This window comes from Nelusetta ayraudi, unplaced genomic scaffold, assembly GCF_046127955.1.
Source record: "Nelusetta ayraudi isolate G7.1 ecotype Tasmania unplaced genomic scaffold, CSIRO-AGI_Nayr_v1 ptg000052l, whole genome shotgun sequence".
NCBI lineage: Eukaryota > Metazoa > Chordata > Actinopteri > Tetraodontiformes > Monacanthidae > Nelusetta > Nelusetta ayraudi.
In genome coordinates this window covers 3,922,888-3,939,552 of record NW_027466102.1, presented here as the reverse complement: position 1 = coordinate 3,939,552, position 16,665 = coordinate 3,922,888, and the positions used below count along the sequence as shown (strand labels likewise).

The 16,665-nt window shown below is 46.4% G+C and overlaps 1 protein-coding gene across 3 annotated transcripts; it reads right to left on the bottom strand.

Annotated features, from left to right (window-relative positions):
* Nucleotides 1–2,421: 2,421 nt before the first annotated feature.
* On the bottom strand, nucleotides 2,422–16,607 carry syt14b (synaptotagmin XIVb). 3 transcript variants are annotated; one of them, XM_076037825.1, is made up of 9 exons: nucleotides 16,494–16,607; nucleotides 15,038–15,085; nucleotides 10,744–10,890; nucleotides 8,630–8,764; nucleotides 7,229–7,485; nucleotides 5,865–6,302; nucleotides 4,729–4,909; nucleotides 4,237–4,293; nucleotides 2,422–2,896 (listed from the first exon to the last, which is right to left on the bottom strand). In XM_076037825.1, exons 1-9 carry the CDS (start codon nucleotides 16,570–16,572, stop codon nucleotides 2,580–2,582), a joined length of 1,659 nt encoding a protein of 552 aa, XP_075893940.1. In that variant the 5' UTR covers nucleotides 16,573–16,607; the 3' UTR covers nucleotides 2,422–2,579. The 3 variants fall into 3 exon arrangements, with proteins under 3 accessions (XP_075893940.1, XP_075893938.1, XP_075893939.1); XM_076037823.1 differs by lacking the exons at nucleotides 10,744–10,890; nucleotides 15,038–15,085; nucleotides 16,494–16,607 and adding an exon at nucleotides 9,006–10,018; XM_076037824.1 differs by lacking the exons at nucleotides 4,237–4,293; nucleotides 10,744–10,890; nucleotides 15,038–15,085; nucleotides 16,494–16,607 and adding an exon at nucleotides 9,006–10,018.
* Between the last annotated feature and the right edge of the window lie 58 nt (nucleotides 16,608–16,665).

Genomic DNA, 16,665 nt, shown 5'->3' with positions numbered 1-16,665 from the left:
TCCTTTCGTTTCACCTCTGTTTGTTGCAGGTGGAATGTTTCCTTTGGGTTTGTTTCAAACGTCTTCCTGATGAGCAGCCCGTTGAAAGCTTTCAGAACTTGGAATGTGGTTGGACAAACCCTCCTCTTTCAAGACGGCGATTATGAATGGCAATAGCTTTGTGCGAAAGTGATGGGTGAAGCTTACGAACAGAACATTTCTCTGCTTTTTATTCTTCGCGTCGCCTATTTTAGCTTTAACGCGCTAGCACAGGGGTGGGCAAACTTTTTGACTGGTGCGACTCAGTGGGTTTTAAAATTTGACAAGAGGCCAGACCAGGAGCAGATGGATGGAGCGACCCACCTCAGGAGGGAAAAAAAAAAAAAAAATACCATGGGATATGTAGAAAACGTGCTTTAATATCAATTAAGAATGAGCAATAACGTTGAAGTATAATCCCCGTCTTTGAAGCCCCACGGTATTTAGCTCTTTATTGAAATTACTCTTAAAACACTGAAAGGTTGTAGCCATGCCTGCGCTAGCACAATATTTCCAAGCCTCTTCACACACAAAATTAAAATACTTGAAATTAAAATGCCCTCAAACAAACTTGAGAGCCGTGCTAACACTACTGTAGCGTCTGTGCTAATCCCTTTAGCGGCGGATAGGCTGAAAACTGCCACCATATAGTGTCTTCTGTACTTTTTTCCGGGAAGCTAGCTGAGCATCACTCGCTTCCAGCTTCTGATGCAAAGGAAGCCAATGCGTACCTGATTCCCACACCATTTAAAGACCAAGTGAAAATACTTTTTATTGGAGTTTGTTAGCGTGGATGAGCTAGATATCCTAGATAGATAAGTTTGAGGAATCAAGCTACCATGCAAAAGAAAGTTTCCACGTGGTAATTTTGAGTATTTACAGATAAAAACTGTCTCTGTAGGAGGAAATATTCTGCCAGATTTACATTAATTGCCGCAAACTTTGTCTCTGTACAAGCAGATGCTCCAACTCCTCCCTTTCACTGATGAAGAACCACTTAATCTCAATGGAATGCTACACATCTGGCCTTCATTCATCTCATAATGAACCAAATGTGATTTTTGCAGAAATGTATGGGGGTGGCGGGGGGTGGGGGGGGCACACACGAGTAATCAATTTGTGAAGAAGGTTCAGCTCAGGAAAAAACTAGACGGAAGAGAGAGAAGAGGAAGTCACACTGCTGACTTCCACGGAGATAGCGGGCGAGGATGTCCTCCGTTTTACACTTCTTGTTCTTCCCCTCACTTAAATGTTGGCGTGTGCGCGGAATCTTCACTTGTCCTTTTGGGAATTTTCTGAGTCATAGCTTGTTCGCCGCTGAAAGTCTGGCCTTGTTCCAGATGAGGGAAGGGTTTGTGGGAGGGAAGAGGGCACGAACACCAATCTCAGAAAAAAACAGACAAGGTTTGAGTTCAAGACTTTTTTTTTTTAATACTCCATTCCCTTTTTTTTTAAAATGACAAAATCTTGCTGTGGGTTGGATTCTCCGCCTTCACACAGCTGCCAGGCCGCCGTTCGTTGTCAGGCCGCGCCGGCTTTGCATATTCCTCCTCGGCGAGGCCGGGGGTCGAAGGGGGGGGGGGGGAAGCACCGTGTTTCCACATGAACGAACATGGTTTCGCGAGTCGTCGGGGAGGCAGAACGCCGCGTCACACAAGGGGTGGGGAGGGCGGGGGGGGGCAGGGTGGGGGGCTGCTCTTTGATACCGGCGTTACGCAGAGCCGAGTCTGGCTGGCTCTTTTGCAAAAATAAATCAATAACAATGATAATAAATCCCCGGCGAGATCAGACGTTAGCTCCTTTGCGCGTCAAGTGGTGGCGGGAACGCCGGATATGCGAGATGGAAAATTCAAGGGGAGGGGAGGCAGACAAATTACCCAGAGAAAGGCTTTAAAGAATCATTGGGGGAAAAAAAAACATTTAAGGGGTTAACCAAAAAAATGTTAAAGTCAGAATGAAAATCTGCGCCTTGTCGTGCGTGTAAACATAAGTGTATGAAGCGTAAGCTCGCTCGCTAGGCCTTTTGTTGCGACGTGTCCCGGGGGGAGGGGGGGGGGGGGCAGTGGGACGGGACACCTCAGTAACAGTCTCAGTTATCGTCCATGGCTGCGACAGACATGTACAGTGGGGAAGGAAAAAAAAAAAAAAAAAACATCTCATTTTTTGCTGGTGGAAGCCCGGAGAGAAGAAACAGAGGAGCCTGCTCACCCCGGACCCGGGTTCTTTGGTCCAGAGACTTGGAGACGAACTGAAGTGTTGGGGGGCGGGGGGGGGGGTAGTTGTTCTGTAAACAGTTGTTACACATGCATATCTCACTGTCGGCAGAAGGAGAGCTGAAAACAACAACAAGCTTCCGTTCTCGGTCGCTTCGGCGGTGACGTCAGTGGTTTTCAGCCTTCTGTTGTTCCGTTTTTAAATAAAGTGGGCCAAGCTTGCACATTTGCAAACCGGTCAGTCTGCCTTTGGGAGATCCAAGAGGCAGATTAAAGGTACAGCACGGCAGTGAAGACCAGCGACCCATGCCTGTCCACGCACATACACACACTCTCGCTGGCACACTCCTATGTGTCAGTGAGCGTGTGCCAGTGGCAGACCTGCTGACCTTCTGCCTCTTTCATCTCCGTCCAGTGGGCCTGCTGCTCCTCGCCGGTGCTGTTGAGGCCCAGGGAGACCCAACCCAGCCTCTCCCTGGGCCTCATGCTGCTCCGGCGGCAAAACACGGTGAGCACCAGCGACACCTCGGACAGCTGGAAGAGCGCCACCTGGAACACGAAGGTCTCCTTGTAGATGGGGTTGGGCTGGCCGCGGCACATGGCCGTCCGGCACTTGGACATCTCTTTGCCCTTGGAGTCCAGCATTGTCAGCCTCACGTAGGTGTCTGAGATAAGGGGGGGGGGAGAGTGCCATCAAGTGGTGGAAGAGCGGTACCGCGGGAGGAATCGGTGTGGTCTGAGCCAGAACAGACAACAAGGCCTTAACAGAACACAGAATCTGTCTGTCTGTCTGTATGTCTATATGTGTGTATACGTGTCTAGATAAATATATAAGTGTATATATATATTTATATATGTGTGTATGTATGCATATAAACATACACAAACACAAAAAGTAAGGACATTTGTGTTTGGTGGATTATTTCTTTATTGTAACAATGCTTCTTGGAAATAAATCTTGTATTGTTGGAAAGCCTGTTTATTCCCCTTTTAAACGGTGCTACACTTGTAAGAACCATGCATCTGTGGGGTGAGCAGCAGAGCTAAGTGTCTGGGTTGCGCCCCTGAAAAACCGAGACAAATCTTCTCCACCGAGTCACTCATCTTATTCTGCCTCTGACTCTTGTTTGGTGGATTGGATGATTGAAATGTGAAAAAACAAAGCATTTTGGCAATTGAACTATTTATTCATTGCACAAAGAGGAGGCTCAGGAGCATGATACTTAGCTCTGCCGCTCACCCCACAAATGCATGATCCTTACGAGTGTGGCACCATTTAAAAGGGGAATAAACAGGCTTTCCGACGATATAAGATTTATTTCCAAGAAGCATTGTTACAACAAAGAAATAACCCACCAAACAAAGATTTCCTTACTTTTTGTGTTACATTTATGTAAAGTTAAACTACTTACTTTCTACGACAAACTTCGCGTGCAGCCTAAAAAAAAAGGAAATCTTGTTTTTGGAATGAAAATTAAAGGGTTAGGCTTCCTCGTGTGCCACAGAAATCCCATATTAATCACTAATGTTGATTAAAATTCAATCTCTACATAATTCCCTGAAATTTTTGACCTTCTGGCAGAGAGCGGAAGCAAGGCCAGCCGCTGGTGCCTCACTATGACCAGTCCTCAGCTATTTATTCATGGCATTATACAGAGTTTTTGGTATAGAAAATACTAAAACTGTTATTTCTACATTATTGATCACCGGCAACAAAAAGGAAAACCTGATCTGATCTGACCCGCTCTCCTTAGTTGAGATTAAATTCAGGGCAAAACTACCCAAAGCGAATATAGGAGTAGATGGTTGTCGGCGAAAGAAACTGGATATCAAAGAGGAAGATAATTCAAGGTAAAAGAGACCATAAACAGCGACCGGGGGGATTTCATTTCACGTGAAAACATTGTTACGTCCACTTTTTATTTTTGTCCTTTCGGCCAAATTGGGCGCATCGACTCTTTGCGCACTATTTTTACCGTCGCAAGCCAGAAGAGTGCTGACTTACCTCTCATGATGTACAGCTGCCCGCCTACAAAGTGTTTTATACAACAGAACAGACCGCCTGCAGCACGCACCACAGCATACAAGGTTGGAAAGAAGAGAGAGGGAGAGATGAAGCAGTCACACAAAGAGTTTCAGGCAGCAACTGGCTCAGCAGCAGCAGCAGCGTCTCTTCAGTTAATTTGCTGCTTTTTGCTAAAAAAAAAAAAAGAAGAAGAAGAAGAAGAAGAAGAAGAAAGAAAAACAGACTATCTTGCCAGCAAACAATTAGCTTTCCTTAACAGCCCCATTTATTAAATTAGCACTTCAGAATTTCTCATCCACTTTGCCAAAGCAGTTGCTGTGACTCAGCTGGGAAATTGCATTCAATAAGAAGAAGAGAAGGAGAATTATACTGCGATGGAAAATGGCGAAGAACACTTGTTCCCAAAAGCCCAGGCAGTTCAAAAAAAAAAAAGAAAAGGAATTTAAAGACCAGAGAAGCTGTTGTACTCACTGACGGGCTTATTGGACGCTGTCGTCTTGAAGTGGCTGCCCTTGATGACCTCGGCAGACAGCTGACCGGTGGCTGAGTTGTAGATGAGCCCCAGGAGGATCTCCGGCAGGGAGGAGTCCTCGGTGGAGCGGTAGGACAGAGCTCCGGCACTGTGTGACACGCTCACCAGGGAGCCGCAACCCTGGCAGAAGAATCATACACGACAGGATTTCATGGCCGTCAGAGGACAAACCCGCCCAGTTTGCTGATTTAGCCGCTTTTCGTCCACAGGCCTGCGTGCGGATCTGCCATCTGCCATCATTTTTGACATCTTAAATATCTTAAATTATCTGTCAAGTCTGTCAAATCCTTGGCTATCATATATATATATATATATATATGTATATATATATATATATATATATAAAAAACATCAGACATGCGATGCTGCATTTAAGAATTTCCAGTTTTTGCAGAAGAGCCAGTCGACCTTAAACACACTGGCAAAAACTAAAATAGCGTTTCAACGGATGTTCTTTTTTTGGTGCTCAGCTTTCTGTAACGCAACACCTAGTTTACCTGTTTTGAGCTGTGCGTTTTTCTCAGTTCTTTGTTTTCGTTTGTCTTTTTTTTTCTTTTTTTTTTTGCCTAAATTGAATAATTTTTTTTTCATTTCATTCTTTGTGCAACATTTGTTATTGTATAGTGCATGTAGGTTAGTTGAGTTTTATGTTTTGGTATACCTTCTGTATTTACAGTTTGTTTAGGGTAAGTTATGTATATATAGGATATGTTGTTTGTTTTTTCATTTGTTTTTGTTTTTTTTTGTTTCCTGTACTGAGGCAACATAGCAATTTCCTCGTTGTGGGATAAATTGAGTCCGTCTAGTCTAATCCAATCTAATCTAATTTTCACCTAACAGTATGTTGAAGTTGCTTTCATGCGTTCAGTCCTGTATTTACCCCGGGTATGATTGTAACGATTGCATAAATGCAGTGACTTTACCCAGGAAATTTTTGTAATCGTTTAAAGCTGGATACTTCAAAGAAACACAGACGAGGAATTGGTGACAATTTGAAACAGTGAGTGTCCTCAGTATTAACATCCTCGCTGCAGTAAACCTCTGTCACGGCAGGAACAGATGCACGTGCTCTCACAGTGAGTTCCGATCCCGGTTCCAAGGTGACGGGCAGAGCCATCTTCCCCTGCAGGTTGAGCTTGGTCAGGTTGAAGACCTTCTCTCCCAGGACCTTCTCCTTCTTCATCCGCCTGATGCTGTACAGGCGGAAGCGGACGGCGTAGTCCCCCAGGGCCTCCTGTTCCACTCTGGAGAACTTGAACGTCTCGGTGAAGACGGGGCACGGACCCCTCTGCACGCCCGTCTTGGCCCGCTGCTTCTTCGTGGGCAGCAGGACCAGGTGGACCTGCCAGGCGATGTTGCCCGTTTGCTTGAGGGCTGGAATGTCGGTGGCTGCTGTCACCGTGACGGCCAAGTACTGCTCGCTCGAGTCGTACTCGAAGGCCACGTCCAGCGTGCCGTATTTGCCGAGGGGCTCTGGCTCGTAAGCCGCGGGGAGGAGAGGACCGGAACCATCCTGAACGGACAGAATTCAAATTGAAAACAAGCAAATATTAATATTTCTACTCTTTCCGGATACAAATATATTGGACACCAATGCCAGCCTTTGCCTCTTCAGGCTTGGTCTCTAAAATTAGACAGCAACTAAATCAGATCAAATAGTGGTCAAAAGTAATAGTAAGTAAGTAAATGGAATTCAGTGTATCAATGTAAAAAAAGTTATTGAATTTAATTCAATGTATGATGTGTGAATGTAACTGGAGAAAATAAGTGAAGTATTTCAGTGTAATTGAATGCAATTCATTGTATGTTATCTAGTGTGAAGTGAGTGAATGTAACTGAATTGAGTAATTCAAAGTAACTGAGTGTTATTGAAGTAAATAAGTCGATGTAATTGAAGAAGTTTGTATAGGTTCGATCCTGGGCTTGGTGCCTTCCTGTGTGGAGTTTGCATGTTCTTCCTGTCTCTGCATGGGTTCTGTCCGGGTTCTCCGGCTTCCTCCCACAGTCCAAAACATGCATGTGAGGCTTAACTGGGAATTCTAAATTGTCCGTAGGTGTGTATGTGAGAGTGTGAACTGTTGTTTGTCTTTGCTTGTCTTTCTCTGTCGCTCTGCGATGAACTGATGACTTGTCCAGGGTGTCACTCTGCCTTCGCCCAGTGACAGCTGGGAGCGGCTTCAGTAGACCCCCACAGCACTCAGGAAGAAGTGGGTATTGAAAATCGATGGATGTGTGGATGAATCAAATAGAATCTAACTGAAATTAACTGAAGCTGGTTCAATGTATTTGAAAGTAACTGAAGTAAGTACTTCAATGTAACTCAAAGCAACTGAATGAAATCTAATGTCACTGAAATTAGCTAAAGTTGAACGTAACTGATCGTAGTTTAGCGCCATTTAAAAGTAGTTTAGGTGGATAATCCAGTAGATGGAATCTCACTTCTGGTCCCACCACAGCTGTGCTGTCGCTGGGGATGTCCTCCTCGCAGCCTTTGTTGAGGTAGCTCTCGGTGTCCTGCTCCGCACTGCCCTCGCTGGAGCAGCGGGAGCTGGTGCAGTGCTGAGGCGACGACCCCCTCCTGGCTTCCCTCTCGGCGCGAGAGCGGGAGACGCACCCCGCCGTGCCCTTGTCCTGGTAGGGAGGGGGTTTGGGGTCGCTGCTGGAAGGCTCCGTTCGGATCCTCTGTATGCTGCCGGCTGCACTCGTGACAGAGAGGGAGGAAGATGGGAGTTGGGTTACTAAACACATTGTGTGGTCTGCCAACATTGTGCACGAACAGACTTTCACATGTGAAATACAGCCGTTCAACGCGAGAGGATTTAAGTGTCTCATCTTATGCAAAGCTGACTTTTTAATGTCTCTGAGAAAAGTTGATTCTTTACTTCGTTGGCTTGCTTCACTTTTCAGAAAGTGTGATGTCACAAAGGGCACAGGTATCACTCCGGGGTTGGAGACCCTTTGCCAGGAGTTTATTCCACCCCCAATACCCTGTGTAGTTTTTCCAAAACATGTGGGAGGTACAACAAAGCGTCACTTTTCACAGGGAACTAAAGCCACTCATTTTCTTCAGGAGGCTGCAAACAGAAGGCTAAACATGCTTCTGAAAAACTATAGATTTATTTGGGTGGTGAAGCATGCAAGGCGGCTCTGCCGGATTCTAGGATGGAAATAAGAATCTGGAAAGGTGTTGAATACCCGACCTGATTCGCTGCATTTAATCAAATGGTTTGCTTGTTGGAGCATGAATATTATGTTCTTGTGTGCAACATGTGCTTTGAGAGGCACCTTCTGCTTTGTGTGACCGTGTTTTGCGCTGTCGCTATTGTTGAGTCTTTGTGTGGTCGCAGGTGACGTACAGCAATTTTTCCCCCATGGTTTAATACAAAAAAAACTATCCTAACTTATCGTGTGATATTCTGACACATCATATTATGTTTAATCATATTCTTTCCATTCTATTCGTATCGTATCGGATCGTGTTGTGTCCGATTGTATCATACCATATCGCATTCTGTTGTAATATATTCTATTGTATCGAATCGAATCATATAGTATCATGATGAATGTTATTGTAATGCATCGTATCATATCGTATTGTATTGTATTGCGTTGTATCGTGTACTGTATCGTATTGTGGTGTATCGTATTGTGTCGTATCGTATCGTATCGTATCGTGGTGTATTAAATTCTATTGTATGGCATCATATTGTATCGTATCGTGTCGTATCCTGACATGTCATTTTGTATTGTATTGTATTGTATTGTATTGTATTGTATGGTGTTCACAGTACATGTGATGTACATTTCCAGCAATCCAGGAATGACTGTGAGCTCGCTGACCGTGCTCGCTGGAGGCCTCGCTGCTGTAGCCTCCCAGTTCACCGGACTTCTTGCTGCTGTTCCACACAGAGGGCGCGCTCTGCTGGGCTTCGGCCTCTGGGGCTTTTTCCTCCTCGCTGTCCGACAACGCCGCCTCTGAAATGAAACGAAGGGGAGACTCGGGAGGGTCAAACGTCACGTTTAACCGGGGCAAACGCGGCGCGTTGCAGCGTCGGAAAAGAAGAGGAGCAGAGCAGAAGGCCGGAGCGAAGGCGACGAGATACTGGCGCGCAGCAGCGCGGAGAGGTTGATTTTCAGGATTGTGATCCTTTAAGGTATGAGAAGAAGGAGAGCACCAGGTGAAGGGGTAGGTAGCAGAAGCAGCACACCGTCTGACCTTGCCTGCCTTTCTTTTTCTTCTTCTTCTTGCTTTTCTTCTCTTTGGCCTTCTTCTTCTCAGCGTCCACGCTGTCCCCAGATTTCTTCGGCCCCTTCTCCCCTTTCCCCTTCTTCTTGTCCGACTTCTTCTTTTTCACCTTTTCGGGGAGCTCCGGCTGCTTCTCGCCGTCGCCTATCTGCTCGGGGCTCCTCTCCGTCCCGTCCTCCCCCTCCGCCTCCTCGTCGTCGGCCGCGGTCGGCGGAGGAGGTTCCTCGCCGTCGTCGGCCCCTTGCCGATGGCCGTCTCGCTCCTCGCCGCCGTCCCCCTCCGACTCCCGCTCCTCCTGCTCCTCTCTGGTTTTCTCCAGCGCGGCCCTCCTCTCCTGCTGCCTCTGCCTCTTCTCCTTCCTCCTCTGCTCCTTCTCCTCCCACCGCTCCGTCTCCTCCCTCTTCTTCCTCTCCTCCTCCGCTAGCTCCGCCTCCGACTTCTTGACCCGCCAGCATCCGTCCCTCCACTCCCACTCCAGCTGGCTGGGGACGAACTCTGCTGCCTCGGCGACGTCGCCGCCGGCACTCGCGGTCTCTCCGGAGTCGAGGGATATCGGCCACATGCTTTTGCCGCCGGCCCTGCCCTCCTGCGCGACGGCCGCTTGGCCGGGCTCCTTGCCGCCTCCCGCCTCGCCCTCCTCCTCATCCTGCACCTTGTTTATGATGGTGGTGACCTGCTCGGTCAGCTGGTCGCTGACGGCGTAGGTCACGTCGCTGACGGCGTTGGCGAGGTCATCCACCCGGCTGCTGACTGAGTCCAGGATGGAGGAAATGTTGACAGATGGGAGGTTGTGCTGGAAGCTCTTGAAGAAGGCCATCTCTCAGCCGGGGTTCCTCTCGGCCGCGCCGCCGGACCGCTAGATTAGCTCATCAGAGGCACGGACACGGACATGTGTTCGTTAGCGGGTGGTCGGTGAGGGCTGCGCGGCGAGCGTGTGTGTTCAGAGCAAACAACACATGCGCGCACACCAAAACAGCAGGGTGAGTCTGAGGAATAAACATGTTTTGGAACAAAGGCTGTCACAAGATTGAAACCGAAGCATTTATAGCCTTTTGTTTTAATCCTTTGTTTCTATTTTGTTTTTTGCCAAGTTAAAGCGCGTTAAGGCAGTCCTTTTCAACCACTATAGTATAATGTCAGGTTTGCTGTGAAAAACTATCCAATTTCACTTAATTGATGTAAAAAGTTAATAACGTTCTATTGTCGAGCTTTAAAAGGAAAGGGTCTGTTTTCCTTTCTCAATTCCTCCCTGGATGTCAGCTTTGTGTTCATCTAAACAGGCCCAGGTTTCACACTGAGTGAGCGTAAATAAATGAAGACACGGCATTGTCATTATTACGCTAAAAAGTGTCAATCCCTAATGTTTTTGGTTGGTGGTGTGCCATGGGATTCTTTCAATGTGCCGTGGCTCAAAAAAGACTGAAAAAAAACTGCGTGAAAGAACATTTTGTGCCCACAAATGGCAAAGTTTGAAATAATTTTGCAATTCATTTCCATTCCAATGCTATCCTCAATATGTGAGAAAGACTTGTTCAGTAAAGATGTGCTCAATACTGCCGCAAAATTCTGTCAAATAAAAAAGCTCTGGTTTGCACTGCTTCCTAATTCCATGTGCTGCCTCTGAACAACATTAGAATCTTCATGTGAAACTGAAATAAGGCCATAAACATGCAGCCACTGCGGTGAATCTGACCATGGCGTTGGCTACCTGGCTGGCTGTCCTTAAATCCGCTGAGATGTGACAGATTGTCAGGGCTCTTCACTGACAGCTTGTTGCTGAGGTAGAGAAAAAACAGAGCCATCAGCGCCATGAAGGCTGCAATGGAAGACAGGACACCCAGAAGCTCAGGAGAGACTGGAGGAGAGAAGAGGAGGGAAAGGAGAAAAAACAGGGGGTGGGGGGTGGGGGGGAGGGTGTCAGGAAAGAGGTGATTGTAGGTAACATTTCAAGTGGCTTTTATATGTTGTCATATTTTACAAAAATGTTTGACAAAATTTGTTACATATATGACAATGTTCTTATACATTCCAAAATCTCATATCCATCTTATACTCAGCCAGTGCTATCTTAGTAAACAGGAAGTTAAAAAAAAAAAAAAAAGAAAACATTCCTAATTCCTAATCATATGACTTTCAACTTCTGCCTCATTATCCAAACAAATATGTTTGGACACCAAGATTGTTGCTCTTGTGTAAGAGATATGAAAACAAAGTCCAACGTTCCATCTGGTTCCATCAAATTGGCAACGTCAAGATTTTAACAGCCATCCATGCAATTTGAAACACTTGTTGGCACGGTTTCCTGACTTTCAGAACACAGACAATTCAATCTATTCGATCGCCTCTAATCACTTCCTTATTTTACTCCTCACGTTAGCGGCTTTCTAGCATTAAACAGATGGCATTGCTTCCTCTTTAAAGGCTCACCAGAGTATGTAGGCCAACTACTTCATGTAACTGTGCAGCCCTGAGCTGCCGATGTGCTATTTTTATGAGAGCCTCAAAGGGACCATATCTTACTCCAGCTGAGTTTCAGCAAACCGACCAAACCACAATGGGGCCTGTATGTAATCGCTTACGATGTAGATGAGCTGCAGTGCAATGGGGAGACAGGGAGGGTGGGGGGGGGGGGTAAAGTCTGCACGCTGTGACGCTTGAGCGGCACTTCTAAAGAGCAAAAGCCCCCCGACGGAAAGGCCAGCTTGGAAAATAAAACACTTTGCAAATGAGGCGAATATGGGGCTATCAAGCACCCCAGGCACACAATACCATTCTATACCCACAATAATGGGTGTATTGATTTCAAAGGTGAGCGCTTGAGTATTCCTCAAACGTGCCGATCCTGACGGCTGCATGCATTTTAACCAGTCACCGTGTGCGTGGAGTTATTGATGAGCAGCAGTTAAGTAGCTGTGTGTTTCCACACGGCCGCTTTTAGTATTTGATGCACCTGGCAGGATTCAGCTTGCAAGAGTCCTGAAGTCGTTCAGCGATCTATCTTACAGCCTGCAGTGTAATATATCGCCACTCAAGAGGCATCTGAGAGAATTGGTTGATGTTTATGATGTTAATCTCTGTCTTGTCTTGTCCATGTAGTCCCGTCATTGACTTCTTGTGACTTAAACTTGGATGCATTGATCCCAGTGTCAGGTAACTTGCCCTTTGTTTCCTTGTCACTGTCAATATTTGCTATTTCAATACTTTTCCCCGTTTAGGTCATTTTTTTTTTGTTAATTCTCTTTTAGCAGTTTTTAAATTGTTATAATTATTCTTTTTCCTTTTTACTCTGTGAGAGCAACTTTTCATCTGCACTTGGAAATAAAGATCTTGCCTATTTTGAACTTTGAACTAAGTCAAAGGGCTGTGAGTTAACTGTATCTGCAGGAAATAGTCTCAATATCACTGCTTCAAAAATAGATAAAAAAAAAAACAACTCTTCGCTGTGCTTGACACTGCAGGCAGATTACACTAATTATCTGGATCCAAGACTTTTAGCTGCCAAAGAGTTGCATTTTTACAATGCAGGTTGGGTTTATAAGAGAGAATGCATGATACAATCATGACTTACTCTTTCCAAATGAATGAACATGTATTTAAGAATAGGGCTTTCAAACCATATAAATACAATATTTTTGTATTGCTTATCAAAAGAAAAACTCAAGAGAGTAATTGTTCATAAATAATTATAAGAATGATCTATCTACCTCCTTGTGCTTCATCAGACAATATTTTAATCATGATTAATACATGCTTTTTCATTGTGTTTTTATTGTAGCTTCACTATTCATATTATGAGTCTAAAACCAAGTGATTCAAATATGGATTCAAAAACGCTTCTGGTCTCCTAATTATGTCATTTCTGGGAATTAAGAATGTTTTAAAACAGAGGTAATTGCGTTGCATTCAAAGGGCTGCAGAGAAACACAAACTTTACACTATTATCTACCACTACTATCCATGATGAACACGTGTAGAACAGGCCGGCCGTGTGAAGAACTAGTATTTTCCCGAATACAGAGTCATACTTCCCCAAAACGTTCTGGTAAATAGCAAAGACCACTAATCGCCTCACAACAGGCCCTCAATGTCAGCCGCAGCCTGCAGGCTGGACGATAAAAGTAAAATTCCCCCCAAAAAATAGCGACGGCGTCGGGTGGAAAATGCGACAGGGACGCGACAGAGGCTTACCTTCTCAGAACTAATATCCTCTTTAAAAAGAGCTGCTCCCCAAAACATCATTTGCACCCTCTGCCGCTTTACACATCGAAACCCGTTTTAAACGCAGAGTGGCAGGGTCCTGAAGCGACAATAAATCCCTCACACGCAGCCGGACCGGGCCTGCGTATCGCCTCTCGCTGCTGACAGCTGCGCTGACGGAGCCAGGGACGACCTCGGGTGCCCGCCAGTCGCTGCCCGTACCAAATGAACATCTCTTGGCCTCTGTTTTGCGACGACACTTCATACAAGGCTCCGCTCTGTAAAACGTCAATGACGGCTGAATAATTCAAGCGCCAGAGGTAACCCGACGCCCAGGTCGAGCAGCGGTACAGTTCAACCCCAACAGCCGATATTTCTCTAAACTCCAGAGCCGATTCGACGTTAATTTTTTTTCCTGCTCTTCAACTGCCTGATTACCTTGTAAGAAAAAGTGTGTGCATTAATTATTTGTAAGAATGCATAAAAGCTGTTTGTTTGTGTTCTGACGCTTAATTTAGGACTACAAATTCAGCCACTTCAGGTTGTATCAATTCAACTTTTTGGATGACAGGTGTTGGCTTATGCTGTGAGCTGACAAACAACCACGAAGAGGCATGAGAAAAGTGCTTTGAGTAAGAAAAAAAAAATAATAATAATTGAAGGATTGAAGAAGGAATTTTGACGTTTAGATTTAAGGTCCACATTTCGTGTCATTCTAGTGGTAAGAAAAGAGAACGGTTATACAGTATGTCATGTGACCATGTTATCACTTTGGCATCAGAGATCAAAAATGAAGTCAGACTGGCAAATCCATACTGCCGGTCTGGAGGAAGGTGACTTCAGGATCATTCTATAAATCCCTGTTTCCCGACTCACTCTTGACCTTAAACACCTTTACATTCGAAAATCACATCAGCCTGAGCAGACCTGTGTTCTGGGCTACTGGTGTAACATCATTAGAACTACTCTTTATAGAAGAACAAATGCTTAATATTAGTAAAAGAAAAGCACTGCAGCTATATACGTACATCCAGTGGCATGGGAAGCATTTTTTTTTGGTCCCTTTGACTAAAAATTAGATTGGGACCCCCTCCCATATATTGCGTATTAATAATGATACCCTCTGGGGGTGGGGGTGGGGGTGTGGGCGGGGTGGGGTGAGGGGGTCCTATGACTGTGGAGCCAGTAGGATCGTCCATGTCCACCCCCCGGTGACAGTTAACAGCTTGTGTGACAGTTGAACGCTTTCAAATGTTACACATTGGGCCTTTAAATATTAGAATAAACCAGAATTAGAATAAACCAGAGAGAGAAAAAAAATCCTAAGTTTATCCAGAGTTGGAGCTGAGTGCTAGAAAACAATATGTACGGGAACACCTTTGAAACTTTGAAATTCCACCTCAAGTTTGTCCACGTCGCACCTTATTGCCTCTCCCAGGCTCTCGGTGGAGCGCGAGCCGAACCTTGGCTGCACTTTTTTTGAGGGCATGCTTGTTTAAAAAGTGGCTCGGCAATCTGGAAATGTTGCTTACACATGGACCTCGGCGACGAAACAAAACCTTGGCCCTGAATAAGTCATGAACACGCAGCTGCCTCCTTTTGCTGAAGCGAGCCAAAACCCGATACGCCATGCATAATTCACGCGGACGCATTACAATTTAAGTCCGACAGCGGAGGCATTTTATTCACGTGGGAAGTTTAAGGGAACGTTTTCCAAAGAAAAAGGAAGAAGTCTGGGTGCGGAGCGCGGCCAAATGCACTTTGACGTGTTGAGTTGGGTGCTCGGCTGACGGCGGTGGCCTTACCTCGCCGGGCGCAGATGAGCTCGTGAACACCGCAGTTCCTCCCCCCTCCTGGGAGAGACGGAGATGAGAGAGTCAGAGGTTAAGGTATGAACGCGTCCATTGAAGAAGCATATGCTCTCGCCCGGGGGTTTTGCCGGGCTGCCAGATGCTGATGCCAACTACGACAAGCAGTCCTGCGTGCGGCCCGGTGGAGTGAAAAGTCGTGTGTCGGAATCTAAATAAAGCTGCTCTGAAAGGAGGAGCTTGACACAGCATTTGTAAAAAAAAAAACAAAAAAGAAAAAAAAAAAAGAAAATATAAGTAAAGACTAAAATATCATTCTATCTATACATCTATATTCTGACAAAGTTCATGCCCACTTAGGAGTCAGCGGTGCCTCGGGCTCTTCAGCGTGCCATCCTGCTTACTTCCTTCCATTTTCTACCACGGTGAGATGCATGTACCTTGGCAAAGTGTTTTTCTGTGCGTCAACAGGCACATAGTGCACACAGGGGCATCTGGACTTGTACAGATTGTCCATTGTTAGCTCACCTCATCTGTGTAGGGTAAAAGAGACCTGCTTTGAAAACCTATGTTATGATGATAATAAGCAATTACTAACACCGTCTATCTATCTATCTATCTATCTATCTATCTATCTATCTATCTATCCACGTTTACTGTGGTAAGACAACTTCCGTTACATCTGCACCACAGCCATCCTGACTCAGGGAGTGAGCGGCGCTGCACGCTCTGCTGCATGTGACCCAGTGAAGGAACTGAGGGGACACCAGCTCCAGCTCCAGCTCCCCCCCCCCCCCTCGCTGAAACCTTGACACCATCCCACCGTCGCCTGGTGGCATCGAACTGCCCACAGTTAAGACACATAGCTCCATCATCCGGGCATCGATCGCGCCCGTGCGGTCAAACATCACCAGGCAGAGTCGCCTGTGGAACGCCGATGTTACGCCGTGTTTATGCGCCGAGTGATGCAAGATCAGGCAAATATAAAGTAGCGATGGCGGTGCTGCACATCGTTACACAACCGCGACTTTTTTTTTTTTTTTTTTTTTTTCTGTAATTCACTTATTCTCATATTGGCCGGTCACGTCGTCGCGACTGCTGTCCATTCAAAGCATCACTTCAGGCAGCCGCGGGAGCAACGCGCACGTCCGAGAGCGACGGGGATCACAACATCCCCGCATCGGTGCGGGTGTCCGCTCCCCCCCTCCCACCCCCCACCCCCAGCATCAGCAGCCCCCGACCAGCCGCTCGCCGTCCCAGCATCGGGAGCACTGCGGTACCCACGTACGCCACGCTCCGAAAACGAGCCAGACGGAGATGCACTCCGAAATACGGGGGAAATAATGTGGTGGCTTGTTTATGTTGACGCCTCCTCCCTCCCCCACTATCGGTTCCCTTCGCCCCGCAAAGTTTTAGCACGTGTCCCGCAGCACACTTGAGCCCGAGTACTCACCGTCAATCGCCATGATGCTCTGTCCCGGACTATACCACCTCTGGGGGGAGGAGAGGGCTCGATGCAGGTGGGATGTCATTCATGGTGCCAGCTAGTGGACTGTGTGCTTGTGTGTGTGTGTGTGTGTGTGTGTGTGCGCGCGCGCGCGCGTGAGAGAGAGAGAGAGAGAGAG

What these genes read in the sequence shown, in the direction of transcription:
- syt14b (XM_076037823.1), bottom strand. Translation starts at nt 9,852, where the DNA reads ATGGCCTTCTTCAAGAGCTTCCAGCACAACCTCCCATCTGTCAACATT. An exon ending in CGAGGCCTCCAGCGAGCACG is followed by an intron (nt 7,486 to 8,629) that starts GTCAGCGAGCTC and finishes TCACGAGTGCAG; the next exon opens with CCGGCAGCATACAGAGGATC. An exon ending in AGCGTCCAATAAGCCCGTCA is followed by an intron (nt 4,294 to 4,728) that starts GTGAGTACAACA and finishes TGCGTGCTGCAG; the next exon opens with GCGGTCTGTTCTGTTGTATA.